Genomic DNA, 16,210 nt, shown 5'->3' on the forward strand with positions numbered 1-16,210 from the left:
ATATATATATATATATATATATATATATATATAATATATATATATATATACAGTGGTACCTCGCATAACGAATTTAATCCGTTCCATGTTCGTCATGTGAAACGGACGTCATACAAAACGAGTGTCCCCCATGTAACCAGTGTGATGCACTGTGTTTATTGTGAAATTTCCCCATTGTGCATGACATCAAATGTTCCCCAAAATATAATTTTTCTTTGTAGAATGATAAATTACCGTCCCTGAACATGTCTATGTAAAAATAATTACCAAATTCCACTTACTTTGGCTGTGAGGGCGTGGACAAGGTGCGCTGTGACGTCATCAGGGCCTGGTCGCCCGTGTGTGAAGCTCCCAGACACGGTAACGCAGGCCATTCAAGCACCGTGTGTTGCCACAAATATATTTTCAAAATTTTTTTCTATGCATTTCCAATGCGGTTTTATTTGTTTCTTTTATCGTATATGATGCATATTTGTGACCTTTACAATATGTATACAATAGAATGTTCATAATTTTCCATGAAACTGTGATACATGTGTCAGTAATGTGTCCACAATAAATGTTTATTGTCACAATATTACGTGGTAAAAATTCACTAAAATTACAATATGTACAGTTTCACATACTATTTACACAGTAACACACTGTATTACACACTCAGTACTTTGGAGGTGCGTAATAGTCAACGAAGTAGTACATGGTACACAGCGCAACTTTGCTCTCCTTGCACCAGCTACAGATAGATTTTTGTTTCCTGTTTCATCGTTCTGTGTGCTTGCAAATAACGCACTCGCGTGCACCCTTGGCTTTAGTACTTGTAGGTGGTATGTAGCCAAGCTTGTAAAGCATAAAGTAGTATTGAAACGATTATAGGAAAAGCTCAATTTGTAAGATAGTCTTGAAAAGATCGCTTTGTAAGGTCCCACACAGGAAGAGATTCAGCTAGCCTCAAAGAGTGTCCATCAGTCAGGAAGAGATTCAGCTAGCCTCAAAGAGTGTCCATCAGTCAGGAAGAGATTCAGGTATTCTTGAAAATATCAATGAACACCACCATAATGGAAGCCGCTAACATTGTTCATCTATGCTACTTGTATCAGATGCATCATCACTGAACGCAGAAAACGATTCATCTATGTATCATCTATATGCCGCACACGTGCAACGTGTGTCGCACACGAAACGTGCGTCGTGTGCGACACATGTCGTGTCGCACACGACACGCAAAGCGTTTCTGCCCGAAACGCTTTGCATAATAGTGGCTTTAGGCATTGTATGTACTAGCTCTTATCTATAAAGCCAACAAACTTTGTAAAATCTCTTTATGTATGTACCTTTGCCTAAATAAAAATTATTATTATTATTATTATATAGATTAGAGATGGCAAGGGTGGGGCTCAGAGCTACACCTGGATACACTCGCTGTATCATCCTCATAGGTGCTGTATCACTGGCATCCGACCGTTGTGTTAAGCCCTTATTGCGCCTAGCTTCACCAATGTTATGACCCTTATGTTCTTCAAACAATAGGGTCTGAATTGCACCGACTGAGCACAGTCTTTCAACACCGTGTGGGACAGGTGTTTGAGAGCCAGAGGCACGTGTGCGACAAATGGTTGCTCACGCACTACTAACCCAGCCAACAGCCCTTGTCTTTCATATTCGTTATAGCAAAAGGTTCGTTCGGTGTTTGTTGGGTAGGCTGCTCCATTATGACAATCTTTCTTTGTTTCAAATGTGTTCCATTTGTTTTGTATTTGTCACTTACGTCTCAATAATGGAGCAGCCTACCCAACAAACACTGAACGAACCTTTATGACATTTGTCCATTTTTCAAATTGTTTCAACAGTTCTTTTATTTTATTTATTTTTTTTTTTAAGAAACATGGAGTAGCCTACCTGCCGACCACCGAACGAACCTTTTGCTATAAGACAAATGAAAAATAAATATTGAACACATTTGAAGAAAGGAAAATGTCATAATGGTTTATTCAGTGTATGTAAGGTAGGCTTCTCCATTATTGAGACGTAAATGACAAATAAAAAACAAATGGAACACATTTGAAACAAAGAAAAATTGTTATAATGGAGCAGCCTACCTGCCGAACACCGAACGAACCTTTTTGACATTTGTTGTATATCAGACATTTCATTTCTTTTTTCCTACAAAAACGTCAATGCTTTGCAACATCTCAGCAGTCACCCTTTTATATCCCAGCATCATTAGCATCTTTAAACAAGACCAACATAATATATGTGCATCGTCGGAGGCGTCTAAGAATGTGCAAGAAGCAGCGCGACCCCACCGTGTGGTGTTGACGTTACTCAAACCAGCATTCGTCATACGGGACGATTTGACGCCGATTGGGCCGTTCGTTACCCAAAATATTCATCTTTTGGGGCAATCGTTATGCGAGGTACCACTGTATATATATATATATATATATATATATATATATATATATATATATATATATATATATATATATATATATATAATATATATATAATATATATATATATATATATATATATATATATATATATATATATATATATATATATATATATATATATATGTCGTACCTAGTAGCCAGAACTCACTTTTCAGCCTACTATACAAGGCCCGATTTGCCTAATAAGCCAAGTTTTCATGAATTAATTGTTTTTCGACTACCTAACCTACCTAACCTAACCTAACCTAACGTTTTCGGCTACCTAACCTAACCTAACCGATAAAGATAGGTTAGGTTAGGTAGGGTTAGTTAGGTTCGGTCATATATCTACATTAATTTTAACTCCAATAAAAAAAAATTGACGTCATACGTAATGAAATGGGTAGCTTTATAATTTCATAAGAAAAAAATTAGAGAAAATATACTAATTCATGAAAACTTGGCTTATTAGGCAAATCGGGCCTTGAATAGTAGGCATAGAAGTGCGTTCTGGCTATTAGGTACGACATATATATATATATATATATATATATATATATATATATGTTGTACCTAGTAGCCAGAACGCACTTCTGAGCCTACAATGCAATGCCCGATTTGCCTAATAAGCCAAGTTTTCTGGAATTAATATATTTTCTTTAATTTTTTTCTTATGAAATGATAAAGCTACCCATTTCATTATGTATGAGGTCAATTTCTTTTTATTGGAGTTAAAATTAACGTAGATATATGACTGAACTTAACCAACCCTACCTAACCTAACCTAACCTATTTCTATAGGTTAGGTTAGGTAGGTTAGGTAGTCAAAAAACAATTAATTCATGAAAATTTGGCTTATTAGGCAAATCGGGCCTTGCATAGTAGGCTGAGAAGTGCGTTCTGGCTACTAGGTACGACATATATATATATATATATATATATATATATATATATATATATATATATATATATATTATATTATATATATAGACATTATTAGGCGATGCTGAGGTCACAAGCTGAACAGCAGTGCTGTGAGCACTGCTGTTCACAGCAGTGCTCAAGTGCTGTTCACAGCAGTGCTCACGAAGGTTGCGTGCGCCAGCCTTGGTTGCTCACTCACTACTGAGGCTCTCACACCCGGGAATGTGGACCACAATTTTTTTTAAGATGGTGTCTGTTTACAAGAGCCCTGAGGAAGCTGAGGGAACCCCATGTAGCCGTGGGAGTTTTGAATGGAACGTGAAAAATACAAATACCCGGAGGCGCGTTGCGCAAACCAGACGAGGGCCTGCAGGTGTGTTGCGCAGTTTATGGGTTAATTGCTAGGGTAACCGTCTTCCTCTTAACACCACCAGAATGATTGATGACACTGCCAGACATAGTCTTGCCAAAAAATGATCAAAGTTACTATGAAAACAAAAAAGGTATTTAAGAAAATATTTCACTAATAGTGTGGCACTGATGTATAATGCGAGGGCTCAGGAGCACATGGACTGTTTGGCTTGAACAGGCCTGGACGGGTCTACTTGGGGCAGGTAGGCACGTTACGTAGGCCACTAGGCAGAAAAAAATCCAAAATATTTTTGGCGCAAACTTCAGCCTGTGCAAATTGCTTTTTAAGACACTTGTATTTGTTATAATACAGTATTATATAATATTTCTTTTGTTTTTAACTGTGATAAATTGTTCTAAAATTATTGGTAATTATAAGCCCCTCCACATGCCCCCTTATCCCTCAGGCAGTTCCTCCCAACGCTCCCCTCACTCCCGACACCACCCACCCTACAACGCGCCTGGAGCCACAGCCATATGGGATTAATACTGTATGGCCCGATGCCTGACTTTCTGATTCGCAATAATCTCCTGTTATCCGGCTTACAGTCTGGATTGGGCAACATTGGTAGAAGTTAACAGAATCAGATTTCAACTATCAGTATACGCCAATTCAGACAAATATCCAGTAGTTCGGCTTCTATGGACATTCTGTCCAGATAGAGATATAACATTATCTGGACACAATTTTTGCCAGATTAGGGGGTTTTCCGGATCGGCGGGCTTTGGATTAGTAAACTAATACAATACAGAGCAAGAAATTTAAATGTTCAAGGTACAGTACAAATAGCCAGGAGATTTGATCCACAGAGCTAGATATCACTCCATATAGACAATAACAGGTAATCACAAATAGACAGTGCCCTGTGTAGTCATTACACTCTTTGTACTCATTTAACCCTTGCACTGCTCACCTATTTTCGGTAAAAACGTCTTGGTGCAATTGTCAAGGACATATTTTTGTTATTTTTACAAATGTTCAGGTAAATTTAATGTCAAAATGTTTGCAAAGTCAACTATTTCCATTTCAAAACACAAATAGTAATGAAAACATTAAAAAACATTAAAATATAGTCAAATTAAAAAACAAAAAGCACAACTCTCTGAGCGCCTAAAGGCGCTTTGCGCAGTGCAGTGGTTAATAACCAGTTATCATGTCATAAAGTTTGATGGCCTTGGGGGATATCCATCTTGATTGTTTTTTTTTTCTTATTATGTTCTACCACCAGAATACATCTTGATTTTTGTCATGTAATCAATCATGTTAAATTGTGTACATTTTCACAAAAAACGTATGAAGGGGATTCATTTATATTTCTAATACAGCATTACATAATATTGTTTATATTATGAGAGGGGGGAATGATTTCTAGTCATTATTAAGTTGTAGTTTCGTGCCTGTCTGTCACAATGTCAGTGTATCTGCTAGTGTTTCTGTGTCTACTACAGTGTCCGTGTGTCTAGCACAGTATCATTATGTCTGCTTCTGTTACAGTGTCTGCCTGGTATGCAACTATACATTTGATGATTATTAGTTACTAAATTCATATTTTGATTCTTTCAGGTAGCTAACGTTTGTAACGTCTCGGAGAACTATGTCGAAGATGACTTCATTAATATTAAAGAAGGTACGGTTAATTTAACGTGTTAACCCTTAAACAGCGCAATACATACATATATGATTGGAGTAACTGTCACAAAATGGCCCAAATAATATATATATATATATGATTTGCATATTTAAAATAGTTAAAATAGTACTGTACGTACAACGAGCTCACATCTGCTTCCTCAGACCACAGTAACCACCCCCCATCTTGAAAAAGATCCAGAGTCCCTCACTTTCCTGCTAGGGCCTTAGTAAGAATATGATGACCATTGCTTGGCAACATCACCATCCAGTGTCTGAATGTTTAGGGCAGCCACAGAGGAGACATTATACTTTTAGCAACAGCAAATGAGTGATTACCATGTATATATTTGAGGCAAAATGTGTGCTATATGCATTTTTAAAATTTAGGCTTATAATATATATATATACATGTATTATTATGAATAAGTATGTCGGTGTCTGTATATCTATACTTGTATATCTATACATACTTATATTTTCAAAGTTTTACATAATAGACAGTAACTTTGACACAAATACAACCTGTTAGCATGAAAAAACTAAATAAATAAATTGAGAAACAATGAAAATAAATTAACAAAATTATTCCTATGCGGCACCTCAACTAAAAATATGCAACTTCTCCAGGCCACTACAGCTAAACCACAAGAGCTAGACACTTTTTATTTGGATTTTTGTGCTTCCTGAAGGCTAATTAACAATGTCATAAGAAAAAAAAGTCAGATTTTTTTTTTCTTGAGCACCCTGGGGATGTTGGCTATTTAACAGTTAGCGGTTTAACCCCTCAACTGCGCAACGCACCTGCAGGCCCTCAACGGGGGTGCGCAACGTGCCTCCGGGTATTTGTATTTTTCATGTTCCATTCAAAACTGGCGAGCGGTGACCCGGGTATGAAATACATACCTGGAGACCCCAGTGATCATCCACCATCTTGAAAAAAAATCCCAGCATGCCCTGCAGCCATGGGGAGCCTCAGTTTCAAAGCAGCAACCATGTCTGACACATTGTCTACGAGCTCCCGCTCCACGGTGACCCGCGGTCATGGAAAACGACTCTCTGAGGAGGAGATATGCGACATTTTGTATGATGACAGTGCTATGGATGATGACTTAGACTATGATCCAGAGAAAGACCTTACACAGAGGTCTGATACGAGTGAGGGAGAGACTGAGGTGGATGATGTGGCGAGCGTGTACGGTACAAGAGCCTCGCCCGGCCTGCCACGCCGCCCTGGGTCAACCCCGTTATCATCACCACCACCATGTATGTCCCCAGACGCAAGTTTATTCAGTGACAGTACATGCGATGAATCTTTCTTGGGCTTCAAGGACATAGGCTCTGATGCGAGTAGTGTGGACGACCTGAGTACGAGCAGCGAGGGTGTTACCAGGCGGGCTTTTGCTGCCTCAGCAACACGTTGCGGCAGGTGGCAGCGTGTCTCGCAGCAACAGGACAATGACGACAGCGGCCCCTCTACATCAGGTGTTCGTGGTAGGCCTACGTTATGTAGATCTGCCTCATCGCCTAACATACCCTCACACAGCTCTAGCACCAGATGACGTAGCTGTGTTTTTGGTGCTCGTGGTGGTGGTGGCCGTGGTGTTGGCGCCAACATCAAACCCTCGGGTGTGGGAGGATTGCTTCACATTTGTTCCACAAATATCAATGTTTGATGCTACCGATGTTGGTGTTACACCGTTATTCCCGTATGCAGGTGATGATATGGCAGAAATGGAATATTCTCAGGCGTATTTCGACAATGAATTCATGACCCATCTTGTGACCGAGACAAACAGGTACGCTCACGGCCTCATAGACACTGGCATTTTACCTGCCGCACCTTGGCAGGTAAAACCTTCGAAGGTGCAAACCCTCGTTTGCATCTTCGGTCGTGGTGCAGTATATTCAAGCTGCTTCAGTCAGTTGCCGTCGTATGTCTGACTTGTTGGCTCTCCAGGGGTGCCAGGGGGAAGCCTTCCCGGAGGGGTCGTGCCATGGCTCAGGGTTCCTCTCGTCGTGGTAGTGGTAGGCCGCAGGTGCCAGTTTCGGGTTCGGCTCCGCCTTCGGACCCCGCCTTCGTCTGGTCGGAGTGGTGCTCGCCCTGTGCGGGGTTTTGGGTCTCGCAAGGGGGTCCCGGCCCTTTCGCTGTTCGCCCCATGGGGCGATGAGGGGGAAACGTCCGCTGTTCGCTTATGCCTGGTCCCGATTTGTGGGCATTTCGGGTCTTTCCTTCGACCTGCGGTGGCGTTGGGTGGCCATTGCTTACCCCTTTGGGGGCTTCGGGGCTAGCGGGGCAGGCCTCTTCTCCTGCGCTCAGTCGAGTCGTCTTGGAGTGGGTTCGCTTGGGCGTCGTCGAAACGACGTCGTCCCTTAGGTGGGTTTCACGTCTGTTTCCAGTGCCGAAATGGGACTGTGTGGACCTGCGGTTCATTCTGGACTTGTCCCATCTGAACCCCTGGATTTATTGCCCCTCCTTCAGATGACTACGCTGTCCCAGGTTCGACTCCTGTTGGAGCCAGGTTCTTGGATGGTGTCCCTGGACCTCCGGGACGCTTATTGGCGTGTCCCGATTCATCTGGGGTTCAGGGACTGGCTCGGTTTTGTGATGGGGCGTCAAGGTTACAGTTTTCGTTGTATCCCGTTCGGGTTGAATCTGGCACCTCGCATGTTCACAAGCCTTACCCAGGTCGTCGTGGCCCGTCTGCGTCTCTTAGGTGTTCGGGTGTTGGCCTTCCTCAATGACTAGCTGGTTTGGGCTCCCAGCCAATCCTCTTGTCTGCTAGCCAGGAATTTGTTTTTTTTTCCAGCTCGCCGGGTTCGGGTTCTTGGTGAACTGGAGGAAGTCCCATCTGGTTCCCTCCCAGGTTCGGTTGTGGCTGGGTCTTGTGTGGGACTCTAGGACCGCCTCCTTGTCTCTTTCTCTGGAGTCTCTCCTCTGGCTGCAATCCAGTTTGCACCTGTTTCTGGGGGGCTCACGGGTCACCCGGCAGTTGCTCAAAGGGTTTGTGCGAATACCTGAACTTCGCGATGATGGTCTACCTGCTGGGTCGGGTTTGGCTTTGTCGCCTGTTCTGATTCCTTCGAGGATGTTCCTTCCGCCTCTCTCGCGATCGCTGGGTTAGACCCCCGGGGCCTTGCGTCGGCTACTGCGTCGCCGGTTTCCTCTTCGAGTTTTTCAGGGTTCTGTGTCTTGGCGTCTACCCGAGCCCTCGCTCGATGTGTTCTCGGACGCGTCGTCTCTTAGCTGGGGCTTTGTAGACCAGTGCTCACCAGGCCGGCCAGGGATGGTGGGGTCCGTTCTTCCGTCGAGCCCACAATACAGTGTGGGAGTTCGCGGCGGTGTGGTTTGCCCTTCGGAGGATTCGGGTGTCCCGCGGATTGACAATCCGGCTCTATTCGACTGCTCCCTGGTGGTTCATTGCCTGAACCGAGGGGGTTCGATGCGGTCCTTGGCTCTTTAGTGCTGGTCGCTTTGGGTGACTCGTCTGGTGAGTTCTCGGGGTTCGACTCCTGGCTGTTCCCGTGCGGGGAGTGTTCAACGTCCTGGCCGACGGCCTGTCTCATTTTGTTCCCCCTTTCCACGGAATGGACGGTCGACACCGACTCCTTCCGTTGGCTCTGCCAGACGTTTGGACGCCCCGAGGTGGACCTCTTCGCGTCGGTGTGGTCGCGGCGCCTCCCCTTTATGTGGCGCCCTTCCCCGACTGCGAGGCTGTCGGGGTCGATGCCTTTCGGCAGGACTGGTCGAGATGGGGGTTCCTGTACCTCTTTTCCCCGGTTCAGCTGTTGCTCCAGGTCCTGACTCGTTTGGAGACTTACCAGGGGAGAGTAGTCCTCATGACCCCTGTGGTGGCCGGCCCCGCTGTGGTTTCAGGCGCTGCTTGCTCGGTGTGTGTGAACCCGGAGGCTTTCCTGTGGCTCCGCCTCTTCCAGCAGATCGGACCGGAGCATCACGTGGCTGGTTCGATCTTCTCCTCAAGTCTTCACGTACCTCGAGTTACCGCTTTCGTTGTCTCCCGTTCGGGTTGAACCTGGCACCTCGCGTGTTCACGCGCCTTACACGGGTTGTGGTGGCTTGTTTGCGTCTCCTAGGTGTTCGGGTGTTGGCCTACCTCGACGACTGGCTGGTTTGGGTTCCCAGCCAGTCAGCTTGCTTGCTAGCCAGGGATTTGGTTCTTTCCCAGCTCGCCGGGTTCGGGTTCTTGGTGAACTGGAGGAAGTCCCATCTGGTTCCCTCTCAGGTTCGGACTTGGCTGGGTCTCGTTTGGGACTCTCGAACCGCCTCCTTGTCTCTCCCTCCGGAGTCTCTCCTGCGGCTGCGGTCCCGCCTTCGTCTGTTTCTGGAGGGCCCTCAAGTCACCCGGCGGTTGCTCGAGGGGCTGTGCGGGAGCCTGAACTTCGCGATGGTGGTCTACCCGCCGGGTCAGGTTTGTCTTCGACGGCTGTTCTGGTTCCTTCGGGGTTCCCCCTTCCGCTTCTCTCGCGATCGCAGAGTTCGACCCCCGGGGGCCTTGCGTCGGTTGCTGCGTCACCGGCTTCCTCTTCGGGTTTTTCGGGGTTCAGTGCCTTGGCACCTACCCGAGCCCTCGCTCGATGTGTACACGGATGCGTCGTCTCTCGGCTGGGGTTTTGTGACCAGTGCTCACCAGGCCGGCCAGGGGCATTGGGATCCGTCCTTCTGTCGAGCTCACAGCACGGTGCGGGAGTTCGCGGCAGTGTGGTTTGCTCTGGGGAGGATTCGGGTGGCCCGCGGATCGACGATTCAGCTCCATTCGGACTGCTCTCCGGTGGTTCATTGCCTGAACCGCGGGGGTTCGATGCGGTCCTTGTCTCTTTGGGGTTGGTCGCTTCGGGTGACTCGTCTGCTGAGTTCTCGGGGTTTGGCTCTCCTGGCGGTTCACATACGGGGTGTGTCCAACGTCTTGGCCGATGGCCTGTCTCGCTTCGTTCCCCTCTCCACGGAGTGGACGGTCGACGACGAGTCCTTCCGTTGGCTTTGCCAGACGTTCGGGCGCCCCGAAGTGGACCTCTTCGCGTCGGCGTGGTCGCGGCGTCTTCCCGTTTATGCGGCGCCCTTCCCCGATCGCGAGGCCGTCGGGGTCGATGCCTTTCGGCTAGACTGGTCGAGGTGGGGGTTCCTGTACCTCTTTCCCCCGGTTCGGCTGTTGCTCCAGGTCCTGACTCGCTTGGAGACTTACCAGGGGAGAGTTGTCCTTCTGGCCCCTTGGTGGCCGGCCTAGCCTTGGTTTCAGGCGCTGGTTGCTCGGTGTCCGAACCCGAGGGTTTTCCCGCGGTTCCGCCTCTTTCAGCAGATCGGGCCGGTACGTCACGTGGCTGGTTCGATCTTCTCCTCGAGTCTTCGCGTATGGTTCTTTTGACTCAAGTCTATCATCATCTCTATGGTGATCAGGTGGCCTCCTTGTTGGGGTCCCACCTGAGGGCTTCTTCTCGGCGGCAGTATGAAGTTTCCTGGCGGTCCTTCCGTTTCTTTTTGCGTCTTCGTCGTGTTAGTTCCTTGTCTGTTCGGGTGGTCTTGTCCTTCCTCTTGTGGTTGTTTCAGGACCGTCATCTTATGCCAAACACTGTCGCTTCGTATCGTGCGGCGCTGGCGGAGCCGCTTCAGCTTGCTTTCGGTATCGATGTTACGTCTACGCCGTTTCGCAAGCTGTCTTTTGCCTTGTTTCACCTCCGGCCTGCTCATGCGTCGCCTGAGCCATCCTGGTCTTTGGACAGAGTGCTCGCTTTCCTTTCATCTCCTCGTTTCGTTGTGGCCCCTTCGGTCCAGGATTGTTTTTCCAAGGCACTTTTCTTGTTGGCTTTGGCCTCTGGGGGTCGGGTAGGGGAGCTTCATGCTCTCCTCTGGCGCAGGGGTTTCTGCTCTTTTGGTCGTGGTGATTGTTTTGTTCATTTGCAGCCGTTTCCTTCTTTTCTGGCGAAGAATGAGACTGCTGCGTTCCGGAGGGGTCCATGGGTGGTTGATGCTTGGTTGGTCAGGCCGGGGGTGCATCATGTTTTGTGTCCGGTTGCGGCTCTTCGCCGTTATTTGCGCGCCACAGCTTCTGTGTCCGGGGACGCGCTGTGGGTTGATCCAGTTTCCCTTCTTCCCTGTTCGCGGGTTCCGGTCTCTCAGGTCGTCCGCAGGGTTATTAAGTTCAGCCAGCCTGCGGTCTATCCCCGTGCCCATGACGTTCGTAAGTTCGCGGCTCTTGCTGCCGTCTTTGGGAATATGTCTTGGTCTGATATTCGGGCGCGGGGAATTTGGCGGTCGAACAGGGTCCTGGCTGCTCGTTACCTTGTGATTGTCCCTGGGCCTCGTCGGGCCTGTGTTGCTTTGGGTCGGCGGTTGCAGCCAGTTGTCTCGGCTTCGAGTTGAGGAGTGAGCGACGACCGCCTCCCGGGTAAGTCCCTCTTCTTCTGTCTGTGGGTAGTTAGCTCCAGGGAGCCGACGGGGCTCCCCCCAGAAAACCAGCGTTGAATGTAATGAAACGCCATTTTCTGGGTGAGTCCCGGAGGCTCCCCGGCATCCCTCCCTCCCTCCAGTCGGCGGTTTTTCGCGTTTTTGACATCCAGCCTCAAGAACTGAGGTGTGGGTAGCCAGCGCGGGGGGTCTGGGGCTCCCCCTTCCCCCTCCCGGGGAGGGGGGAGCTGCGCAGACAGCGGCGCGGCGGTGTGTGACATCACACTAGTTTGCTTGTTTTCGGTTGGGGAGTTCTATCCACTAGTTCGGTTTTTGGTAGCAATTTTAACCAGAATAGGGGTTTGTTTTGAGGCGCTTACCTTTCTGGGTGCCTGTTCCGGTCGATGGCAGACATAGAATGCTTCCAACCACACGGGGGCTTCTATAGGCCATTGCTCCCCTTGCCTCTCTGAGGGGGCCCGGTTCTGGCCGTAGTCCCCGGTAGGCCTAAGAACTCCATACACATGACTGATGCCAAAGTCTGACATTAGCATATCAGCCTGGGATAGCTCCGGGGAGCCTCCGGGACTCACCCAGAAAATGGCGTTTCATTACATTCAACGCTGTTTTTTTTAATGGAACTTTTAGAGTTCACTAATGAAGCGAACGTGTTCCAGTAACATTTGAAGTTTTCGTCATCTCTGCCATGAAATTGAGGTAAATCAGTAGCAGGAAGACGATCTTTTTTTGTAGAGCTCGACAGTTGGGAGGAATTCGATCGTTTCTTTGTTGCAGGTTTCAGGAAATCTGTACTTATTATTATACTGGTTATTTGTGCAATTGTGAGTTGTCTGGAGCACAAGTATGGCGTCAATTCTTTAGAAAGGCTAGTGCGTCTGCACATTCCGGCTTCCATGTGTTAACTCAGGTTGGTGTCGCTCGCGCTGCTCCTTCCTCCCTGGATACGTTCGAGACGCTTTAAGTTTTAGAATATATTTATCGGTTATGGGAGTAAGAAGCTCAGTTATTTATAATATATTAATATTTCCAGTCTGGATAAATACTTTCTTTCGTATTTTAACACATAGACTGGAAACCACTTTCCCCAATTTTTGTGGGAATTTTTGGCTGTGCTTTTCTCCAACATATTCAATAGTGAACAAATCCACAAGGGCTGTGACGAGGATTCGAACCTGCGTCCGAGAGCATTCCAGACGCTGCCTTAATCGACCGAGTCGATTAAGTCAATTAAGGCAGTGTCTGCCTTAATCGACTGCCTCAGTCGAGCAGGTGTTGCTCGTATCAGGTGTGGTGGATGGCGGGTGATGAAATAGATGACCCTATCGGCGGGGAAACCATGTCCACACTCGGTGGGATAATTCTCACTTAATTATCACTAGGGACTTTCCCAACCACTGGAAAGTCTTCCCCATTTTCCCACTGTCAGTCAAATCAGTCATAAGTAGCAGATGACTTCATATGTTGACTGATAACCACAGGTTAGACCGAGGCCTGTCTGCTACCTCGGCTGAACACGTGATCACTCCACACTGAGTACTGCCTCAATTCCTTAATTTCTTTCTCATGATCACGCAGTTTAGATCCAGGAATGATCCTCAATAGCGGGACACCATAGGGATAAGGAAATTGATGAATAATGTGGCGCTATGGTGGGGGTGATGGCCTGACTTAGTCACCACCCCTGGAGAACACCTTGCCCCAGACAATGCCGCTCCTAGTTTCAATTTTGGTTGGCTTAGCCAGCATGGGCATGCCGCTTCCCAGTGTTTGTCTTGACCAATAAGAGAGAAGCCAGCAGGTCTAGCCATGCCAGATCCAATAGCAGAGCTTGGCTGTGGTCACGTGATATCCCGTGACGGCAGCAAGGGAGGCTTGGGCTGGGTAGCAACGAGCACCCCCTCCCCCCAAAACCGTTGGACCCAGTTTCAAGTGCCTCCCTGCTCTACACACGTTTTCTATGTAAAATATGTAAAATGCTGTAACTTCTTTCATAGAGCAGTTACAGACTCCATCATAGTCTTAATGAACAATCCTAAGCTTGGGCGTTCTTCAGACTCCATACAAGGGCTTATTGTGTGAGAACTTCTTGTCTAGAGTGCAGCCATACACTCTAACATAAAGTAGAAAAACTAGCTGGGAATCCCATCCCCTTACATTCAGTCTTCAGTTACAATTTCTTACCAGGTGGGATTTGTTTTGTTATGCTTTCCTTTCTGGGTGCTTAACCCCGGTAGATGGCAGACATGGAATGCTCCCAAACACGTGTGGGTTTCCATTGGCTATTGCTCCCTGTGCCTCTCTGAGGGGGGCCAGGTTCTGGCTCGGGGTCCCCGGTAGTCATTACTCCTTTGACTGATGCCCCAGACAAATATAGCATATATCAGTCTGATAGCTCCAGGGAGCCTCTGAGGCTCACCCAGAAAATGGCATTTCATTATATTCAATGCTGATTTTTTTATTATTAGCCAGAAATTATTTACTTCCTTTAGCCATCAACTGTATCTCATTATCAAAAAAATATTACCTATTTTCAAACCAACATTACCCATTTTGAGTAGAGTAATTTCTCAACAGAGCCATTAGATGATGACAGCTGGGCAGATAATGATGACAGCTACCATGACATGTGCATTGATATCGAGGACAATACACAAGACCAACATGACATGCACATACAAGGACAAGACAACACCAAAGACCAACAAGGCATACGCATTGAGAGAAAGGGCAGCACAAAAGGCCGACATGACAGGCGTATTAAGAGAGAGGACAACACAAAAGACAAGCATGAAAGCTCCATTGAGAAAGAGGATATCATGCAAGACAAACATGACATGTGCACTGAGAAAGAGGACAGCACTAAGGACCACCATGACATGTCTGTTGAAACAGAGGATGATGCAAGAGACCTCCACGTTGACAATGCCTCTACGCCCATGCCGTGTGAAACCACTAACTATAACCAGGTAAGAAGTTTGAAAATTACTAGTAGTTGTTTTCTTTCTCATGGTTGTATATTTTCGTGATTTGTATAGTAAACTAATGGTATTCAAGTGACTGGTTATTTTATCTTTTTCATCTCTTATGCATACATTTCTGCATTATTTATCTGATTCTGTACTGTTACTCAAATGTTTGGAAAACAGGATGGTATCTCCTGTTGTAATTACCCCTCTGGATTATGCAGTTGATCTCTTGGCAGAACAGGACATTAAAGATTCAGGTATTTCTATACTTTTTAGTATAAAAATCTTAACTAATGTACAGTATTTTACTCCTGTTGTATGCTTCAACCTTCTTGGCCTTCAGCTCACATTCTTACTTTAGTATATTGACTTTGCTTACATAACTTAGAACTGGTTCAGGACAGACTAAAACATTATCACTTCCTTCATTTTCAGATGTGTGGGTTGGGTGTCTATTTAAATGCAGTTTTTGTAAATTAAGGATTTTTCTGGGGGGAGCCCCTTGGGCTTCCCGGAGCTATCCAGGCTGATATGGTATATGGTATATGATATGATATGGATATATTAGACTTTGGCATCGGTCAGTGCAGTCAGTGTGTATGGAGTTCTAGGCCTACCGGGCATCACGCGCCAGAACTTGACCCCCTTAGAGAGGCACGAGGAACAATGGCCTATAGAAATGCACATGTGATTTGGAGCATTCTATATCTGCCATTGACTGGGACAGGCACCCAGAAAGGTAAGCGCCTCAAAACAAACTTCTATTCTGGTTAAAACGACGAAAATAGACAAACGAGTGGATAGAATTCCCCAAATAAATATGAGCAAACAAGCATGACATCACATGAGCTGCGCCGCCTGTCTGCGCAGCTCCCCCCCTCCTCAGGAGGGAGAAAGGGGAGGAAGGTGTTGGTCGTTTCGGCCTTAGTTCAGCCCTCACCCCCTCGTTCTTTCCCTGCTGTGGTTCATTCTGTTCCCCCACCTTCCTCCCTGCTTCTGGCTCCGAAGTGTCTGAGGGCTTCGGCGTCGGGTCAGAGTTTAGGGGATTTCGAGACTCGGGCATATTCGGGGGTTGTCCCTTCCGAGGAGGCAACGGAAGCATTAAAGCCCCTTCCTCCAGCCGTAGCGTCTGGGTTTGACCAGTGGGCCTCTTCCCGCTTTTCCGGCTGCCCCGGTTTTTTCTTGTGAGGCCGGGGTTTTGGAAAAGGGCTCGCCCCAAAAACCTGAAAGGGAGGGTTCCTGGGGTTGGGGAGTGGCTGATTTGGGGGCCGTGGGCCCCATTTGACCCCACCTGGGTTTTCAAACCCTCTGAGTGGAGCTTTCTGTTACAAGGAGTGGGGTTTTTCCTTTCTCTCTTCTGCGTACGAGTTGGATTTGGATTCAGTTTCTCCCCGGGTTCAGTTCCGTGTCCCTGCAAGTTCGGTTC

At 46.9% G+C, this 16,210-nt stretch overlaps 1 protein-coding gene across 4 annotated transcripts in view; it reads left to right on the forward strand.

The window, feature by feature from the left end:
• LOC123757999 (uncharacterized) overlaps positions 1-16,210 on the forward strand; it is a 312,326-nt gene that overhangs the window by 128,376 nt on the left and 167,740 nt on the right. For all 4 annotated transcript variants that reach the window (XM_069338915.1, XM_045742104.2, XM_069338914.1 and 1 more), the window contains 2 exons: positions 5,332-5,395; positions 14,393-14,784. In XM_069338915.1, the coding sequence (XP_069195016.1) occupies positions 5,332-5,395; positions 14,393-14,784 (456 nt within the window). The remainder of the gene's footprint in view (positions 1-5,331; positions 5,396-14,392; positions 14,785-16,210) is intronic.

Source organism: Procambarus clarkii, chromosome 40 (assembly GCF_040958095.1).
Source record: "Procambarus clarkii isolate CNS0578487 chromosome 40, FALCON_Pclarkii_2.0, whole genome shotgun sequence".
Taxonomy (NCBI): Eukaryota; Metazoa; Arthropoda; class Malacostraca; order Decapoda; family Cambaridae; genus Procambarus; species Procambarus clarkii.